Source organism: Nematolebias whitei, chromosome 10 (genome assembly GCF_014905685.2).
Source record: "Nematolebias whitei isolate Nwh7 chromosome 10, NemWhi1, whole genome shotgun sequence".
Lineage (NCBI taxonomy): Eukaryota > Metazoa > Chordata > Actinopteri > Cyprinodontiformes > Rivulidae > Nematolebias > Nematolebias whitei.
The window spans coordinates 45,030,504-45,038,622 of record NC_056507.1 but is presented as its reverse complement, the minus strand read 5'-3'; the positions used below and the strand labels follow the sequence as shown (position 1 = coordinate 45,038,622).

Sequence of the window (8,119 nt, the reverse complement as noted above, 5' to 3'; positions counted from 1 at the left end):
GACATGGGCACCAGCGACCCCCGTGACCCAAAATGGAATAAGCGGGTAAAGAAAATGGATGGATGGACGGATGGATGTTTTAGAGAGGAACCATCCTGTTGTCAGTCTTCAGTCAAGCTGCTGGCTCCTAATGGAAGTGGTTTGGATAAAACCTGGCATGGGATCTATAAGATATTTTGGGGGGGGGGAAATGTTTTTCCTTCCCTCACATGCTTTTACAGCCCTGTCAACATTCCAGATTTGCTCATAAAACAGAATAATTGCTTTAAATGATACTTGAACAGTTTGGAATGGTCATTTCTCCAGTATTAAACCTCATGTCACTGTGTCCCACTGTGGGACTGACACAACCAAACACAAATAACTGCTGTGTTAACAATCATGCTATTTTTTAGATTTTTTTTGGCAGCAATTACAAGAGATATTCAAAAAATGTTACTGGTTGTTCATGAAAAGTGAGAACACAAATTTTTGTTTAAATTGAAAGCACTCTGTGGAAGCAAGTGGTCGATGTGTCTTCCTTCTGAGTTGAGCTGACTGCAAATAGTTTATGTCCCTTCCAGCCTATTTATAGTGCTGGCCCTCACAACAGTGTCCTCTGTAACTCGACTCCATCTGTTAAGTCAGACCTTGTTGAATTCAGCCGTCAGGAGCAGAAGCAGCACAGTTTCTCGCTGACTCTCACTCGGAGCCTCATGGATTTTGTAGAGTGGCTGAGACCCTCTGAGGCCTGCAGCCTCCTAACAGTCCCGAGCCTGAGCTCCTTGGACGTAGACGAGGAAGAGGGTGAGGATATAATAATCGGCATCAGACCTAAATCTTCTCCTATCCCATCGAGAAAATCTTCGTTCACAGATGAAGACTCGGAGGCTGAGCCTCCTCCTCTCTGTGGCTCCAGAAGAGTCTCATTTGCAGATGCCAAAGGCCTCAGCCTGGTGCAAGTGAAGGAGTTTGATACGAAGGATGTCCCAAAACGACCAGGATTTGATTCTGCAGCGGTTGACGTTTCAAATACAATGGAGTATTTCCTCTTACCTTTAACCTTTTCCCTGCCGCTGCCATCTGATGAGCTGTCCACCCGAGTTCTGGAGCAGAAAATAGAGCTGGAAACAATTGAATTACTTACAGGGACCACAATACTGAAAGGAGTGGTACGAGTTCTCAACATCTCCTACATTAAATCAGTTTATGTCCGAACCACTTTTGACAACTGGTGTAACCACTTTGACCTTCTGGCGGAATACATTCCTGATACCAGTGGCGGTGTGATGGACTCCTTCTTATTTAAACTCACTTTAGTACCTCCGTTTAGGGATCAGGCAACCAGAGTGGACTTTTGTCTGCGCTACGAGACACCCGTGGGGACATTTTGGGCCAACAATAACAACAAAAACTATGTGCTGTTCTATTCATGCAGAATGAAGGAGGAGAAGGAAAAAGGCCAAAGAGAAACTGTTAACAAGAAAAGCTGCCTGAAGACTGTCAAGTAAGGACAATTGGAGGCTTAGTGATGGAGATTTTTACTATCTGTACTTTCCTTGTAAAAGACTTTAGTGTACTAACTGTGAAAAAGGAGTCTTGCCTTGGGTTTTTGTAGAACCTCAAGGCAGTGAAGAGTTGTCAGATTTTATAATCAGTTTGTATTCCTTTGATCTGTTATTATTATTACTATTATTATTATCACGATTTGAAGCTAAATGTTGCAATACCTATTTATACCACTAGGTGGCAGGAGCCACCTGGTGGTCTGATGTGGCTGTGCTGCCACATCAGTGTTGTCAGAGATTTATCCATCCATCCATCCATCCATCCATCCATCCATCCATCCATCCATCCATCCATCCATCCATCCATCATCTTTACCCGCTTCGTCCTTTTTTGGGTTGTGGGGGTCATCAGCGGTGCGCATGTCCAGCAGTCACTGTGTGAGGGGCGGGGGACACCCTGGACAGGTCTCCAGTCCATCACAGGGACACATAGAGACAAACGAGACAAACAACCGTTCACTCTCTCACTCACACCTAGAAACAATTTCGAGTTACCAATCAGTCTAACGTACATGTTTTTGGTCTGTGGGAGGAAACCGGAGTACCTGGAGAAAACCCATGCGTGCATGGAGAGAACATGCAAACTCCACCCAGAAAAGTCCCCGGACCGGGATTTGAACCTGCTCGCTGAGAGGCAGCAGCTCTATCAACTGTTCCACCGTGCTGCCCGCCAGAGATTTATACTTATTGTATTTATATGATTATTTTGAGGTTTATACAATATACAGTTAAAAGTTTGTTTTTTTAATAGCATAACTATACAATAGTTTTGGTATTTCTGTGCATAAAAAAACAAACAAACAAACAAACAAAAAAACGTGTTTTTTGGAGGGTTTTTTCATGTGAACATCCACCTGTCAGAAAGTCTGATCCTACCTGTCAAATACGCACCACCCCCACCTTATATGATAGTTAAAAAAAGATCATTTTCATTTATTAATTATTTCAACCCACAAAGTTTAAATGGAACAGTCAGAATAAAAAATCAGATTCCAAAAACATTGGTAAAATCTCTTTTTTGTTGTTGTGCTATCTAAAGCATCAAGGCATGCACAGAACAGTCATTGTTTTGGAAACAGGTTATAAAAATCTCAGGTTTCTTCATTAAAACACAAAAAAATGAGTATGGCTTGAAAATGACAAATTGTTGATGCATTTGTAGCTTCCATTCAAGTCTTTAAAGAAAATTTTGATTTTATCATGCAGATTTAAATAAAAATGTTGGAGGGGAGTGGTGGCGCAGAGGCTAGAGAAGGTGGGCCTGTGATCAGAAGGTCACCGGTTCAACTCCCTGGACCAACAGCATCAAAATGTGTAAGGAAAAGGTGAAACACCCACACCTGCCTCCACCCTCATTTGCCCCACTCTGGGCCCTTGAGCAAGGTTCTTAACCCCCAATATCTGCTCCTCCGGGTGCCCTAGATAGCTTATTTAACCTCTGCCTCATGTATTCTTGGTCCTGCCTCCATCAAGCTTTGATTGTGTTGTTAATGAGTGCACACTATAAACAGGATCAAAATGAAAATATTTTCTGTAGAATCTTTAGCCAAGGTCAAAATGTTCTCTCCACATTTTACATTAACGTAGATGTTCTGGCCATTCATCGCCTGGCATTGGTGTGGCATTATTTCATTCAGCATTTTGTAAGAATAATATAAATATTCCATAAAAGTACACAAACAATCCTCACACAAAAGTTTAGTTTGGCTGTGGCTGCCTGGTGGTCAATCTAGTAATCCAGAGGCTGCCAGTTTAATCCCAGGTAGTGGCAGGAAGGGCTTGTGGTGTAAAACAATTGCCAAACAATCTCTGTGCTAGTTTGCAGTCCCTGCAGAAGGGATACAACGAGTGTGGACAGGGTTAAGTTGGACTAACGGAAATTATCCTGATGTGCTGCCAATTCAATTTGTGAGGGGCTAAATGAAACACATCGTCAGAAAAGTTTGTGAACACCTTAAATCTCATTGTTCTGTTGTGTCGATTGTTTAAAAGAAAATGGAAGAACAAGACAAGAAGTCTGATTGGTTTGAATTTGATTAATTCACAGCCCAAGTGTCTCCGCTGACAAAACCATTTCACTAAAGCCGTCTTCATCTCTGGACAGCATTTCATCAGGTGACTTGTTTTTCTAATTGTGAAATGAAAAATAGTTTTCCCAGTCAAGACACAAAAATGTTTAAATGTTGTAGCTGTAACGCCATTAGAAAGTGCCTCTTTGTTTTAGATGAGTCTACACCTCAGCTGGAAGGGGACAGAACTGCGGCTCAGAAAGCCCCTGAATCTCTGCTGGACGCACCAAAGGAAGAGGAACAGAAATTATTGGTCAGTCACATTTTGTCTAACAGCTTTTGACACAGTTTCATGATACTTATACCTGCCCAGGAAAACATTTCTTAGTGAGGAAAGGAGCTTTAGAACGTATAAGGAATAGAAAACTAGGCATGACCCCTGCTGACCTTTACGTAGGAATGTCTGCATCAATGTTAACAGTGTAACAGAACGCACCAAGCAGCTAAAGGGCACATTGTACCAGCTGTTCACACTTCTTCACTGCCTCACATTTTCTTCAGCTGTATCCTGACACAAGCAGCCCTGACATACAGACATTTTATTGTAACCAGTCACCCCACTATTTGTCACCACACTCTCTTTATTACTCAGCAGAACTATTGTGTGCTAAAAATAAACTCTCCCTATTGATGGACAGATGGAAAGCAGACAGAGCAGCAGTCAACAAAGGCAGAGGAAAGCTGCACAGATGGCCAGAGTGAGGGACTACTTGGCTCAGAGAGACCAAGGAGTCTCTGACAGAAACAACCCATCTTCAGGAATAAAGCAGATGACTTGGGTGGAAAATCTCAAGGACAAACATGGTTGTGTGCAGGAGAAGAGTGAACCAGAGTGTCATCTGTTTGTTTCTGAAGCTCACAAAACATGCAGCCAACCTGTCTATAACCACACATGCAGCAAGCAGCCAGAAAAACCCGACTCGGCTGAGTTGGCACGAGGAGAGTGTGCCACAGATCTCCCAAATGAGCGGCTGCATTCAGCTGATCAGGATGCTACTACAGAAGAGGAAAATCCCAGGGGGTTTCTCACAAAGACTCAACATCCAGACATGAGTGTTGCATCCATGAAAAACACAGCAGCAGGTCTGGCAGGGCTTGTTGGCCACAGCAACAGCAGCACCAGGCTGTATCATCAGGGCTTCAGTGGGGCGTTAGCTGAAAATCCAAATGGGAAAAGTCCTGTAAACACTCCAGTAAATAATCATCCTTTCAAAATAAAAGAAAACTGTGATATTGCTTCCAAAAATACCAAAAGTAACACAAGCAACTTGAAGAGAAATGTTTCTGAGAATCTGGACTTGGACAATAGAGGTCCCATGTTGACCACTTTTAATGACACAAACATGCTTCAGTGTGCAGACACTGTGCAGAAGGCAGACCTGAGAGATCCAGATGCATCTCAGAGCCAGCAACATCTTTCAGCAGATGCATCAGAGCATCTCGGAATGGTAAATTCTGTCTTAGTTAAAGATTTCTTGAGTCCACATGCATTCTCTGAAAGTATGCTCCTCCAGGAAATAGCAACGGGACAAAAATTAACCTTAGACTTGAGCAGAGGAATCACAGCTGATCCACAGGAGTGGACATGTGAACCACTTTTAACTAGTGAAAAGAGTCCTGCAGGAAAAACAGATACAGTTTCCAAAATGTTTCAAAGTAAGCAGACCACCCTAAAGGGAGGAAATGAGAGAAAAAATGTGAGTAAAAATGATGATGCTCATAACAATGTGGCTTTTACAAAAATCTACACAGTTTTAAATCCCCCACCAAACAATAACATAGTTTCAAAAAGTGGCACAAATGAACTTGTTTCTCTTTGTGGACCAGAGAAGATAAATCTCACATCACCTGAAATATGTCAGCAGGAAAATAATAGCATTGAAGAAATTAAATATATTATGAGCCCACAAAAAGGAGATAAAAACAACTCTGTTGAGGTTAAGGCCATTTGTGAACCTGCTGGGTTTGTGATAAGGAACCAAAATGGTCATGCAGAAAAATCTGAGGGACCAACAGATGAAAACCATCCAGACAAAATGAAGTATTGTGTAGCAGAAGCTGTTATCTTAAAAGAGGATGAGACTGTCCGTTCAACAGACAATACGTGGGTGAAAAGCTATGATACAGTGGTTGAAGAGAAAGAAAACAGCACTGTGACAAGTGAAGAGGAAGATGAGCTGCTAACATCAAAAGCTGAGAACAAGAAAGCAATGGAGAAAGATACTTCACAGAGGATTGAGGAGAAAATAGTAGAGAAGGGGGCAGATGACAAAGTGCATGTGGACAAGGTGGACACCATGGCAGTGATAAAAGGCATGGTGTGGTTGAGTGAGGATGAGACCGCAATGATTTTAGTTGATAAAGAAACCAAATTAGAAGATGTTGGAGTTTTCATGGCAAAGAAAAACACTGATGAAGACAAAACACAAACAGCGATGCAGGCATTGCACGACTTTCTAGAGATGCAGCAGGTCAGCACTGAAAAGAAATGTGTCCAAGATGAAGAGGAGATGGAGAAAAACATGAACATGTCCTTAAATTATGATGGTGAAACAGATGAGAAGCAGGAGAATCAAAGAGAGACACATCAGGAGAAAATAGACTATAGGGATGAAATCCTAGCTGATGAGACAGCAGCTACAAACTCATGTGTGGCAGGAGATGAAGATGGCTGGTCTGAGGAGATGTTAGCAGTTGCAGAAAACAAGGCGGAAGATGGTTTATCTGCTCTGCTGAGCAGTGAGTTGGAGGTTATGAAAGAAAGCACTAAGGATGGGTCCTGGATCCTGACCGAGACCCTTCTTTTCGAACATGCTAAACATGGCTCAACTGAACCCCTTGCTTTAGAAAATGTTTTAACCGATAAACTTGAAAGTGACCAGGTGAGCCACAGCAGCAGCTCAGCAGAGTCCAACTCTGATGACGAGGTGGAGTTGTACATGCACTGTCTGCGGGCTGCTGGTGCATCAACACAGGCCCGTAAAGACATGATCAAAGATGCAGGTTTTACTGTGAGCAAAGGAAAATTGTTACTGCAACCCATGCCCCTCATCAGCGAGTCTCTAGATGAGGGTGTCCCACTCAGTGACCATTTGGAAAAGCCTGAAGATATGCAAAAGACAGAGACAGGTGGACAGGACAACACAAGCCAAGGTGTTCAAAGGTACAAAGAGACATTTTTGTGCTGCAGTCTCTCAAAAGCACCGTTATACTTCGCCTTATTAGTGATATTTTTAGTTGTGGCTCATCGTTATGATTTTCTTGCCTGCTTTGGTCTCTACTTGTTATCAATCATTTGGCTCTGCTGTCAAGGAGAGAGGGAACCGGGTAAACACAGTGACAAAGCAGGCTGAAAGAAACAGCAGAAACCAGTTTTTAATAAGGACACCAGAGCATTAAAATTTAAATATGTCACATACCATAATAAGAGAGAATGCTTAATCTTTGTTGCCAAGTATAAAACATTTGTTTTTTGTTCCCTCATTCCTTATCACAAAACTAAATGTCATTTGGGCAGGATGCTACTGAACAATGAGCTTTCGGAGGTGTGAGTGAAAACCAAATGTATGCTGTGTGTATTACTTTCAATAAAAAAATAACATTTTGCGTTATCATAACAAAGCAGTGTAGAAACTACGTAACAGGCCAATATTTATTTGAGTCTGCTTTTACTGCAGTGTATAAATATTACTGCACTAACACATGCAGCCAACTGAGGAGAAAAATACTTTTAAGTATTTCCATCCATTATCTTTTACCCGCTTCTTCCATTTTGGGTCACGGGGGTCACCAATGTGCACGTCCCACTGTGTGAGGGGCGGGGACACCCTGAACAGATATCCAGTCCATCACAGGGACACAGAGACAAATGAGCCAAACAACCATTCTCTCTCTCTCTCTCACACACACCTAGGGCTAGAGAGCACAGGGGGTCGCATAATATGTCTGCTTAGAGGTCGTAAAATTGTCAATTTATTGTCAGTGTAAGAACTTTCGAAAATATGCTTTTATTTTTAATTATAATGTTTGAAATTTCACCAAATCCTGATCAACACTGTAGAACCCTCATTTTGGTTATGTTTGAAGTAACGTATTATGTTAAAAATTAAATCTGTACTGTCACTTTAAGAGCGCTTTGTTATGATGTCAGTACTCAGCATCCAGCTCTCAGTCGGCAGCACCATAGACATCATATAAAAGCTAGATAACATAGATATAAACACTAGATACAGCATTGACCACTATTGCCTATTGGCGCTGACAAGCTGTAGGGCCGCCATCTTGGAACGGTCGACCGCTCCACTCAGTGTTACCTGTTTGACGGGAGCAATGAAGTATCTGCACATTTAATCAGTCATAGCTGAATACTAAACTCATTCTAATGATTTTTTTCCCTGTAAATCTTAGACATACAGCCATTTCAGCTGAACACATGGTTCAGTGTTTTGAAATATTCTTGGTGGGGTTAACATTAACACTAATAAAATATTCTTATGACAAGTT

General features: G+C 41.9%; 1 protein-coding gene across 1 annotated transcript in view; it reads left to right on the top strand.

Annotated features, from left to right (window-relative positions):
- Window positions 1-6,969, top strand: part of LOC119416524 — a 9,059-nt gene extending 2,090 nt beyond the window's left edge. Inside the window, 5 exon segments of the mRNA XM_037683754.1 lie at window positions 593-651; window positions 654-1,486; window positions 3,595-3,662; window positions 3,772-3,869; window positions 4,255-6,969. Of these exon segments, the coding sequence (XP_037539682.1) occupies window positions 593-651; window positions 654-1,486; window positions 3,595-3,662; window positions 3,772-3,869; window positions 4,255-6,969 (3,773 nt within the window).
- Window positions 6,970-8,119: the final 1,150 nt, after the last annotated feature.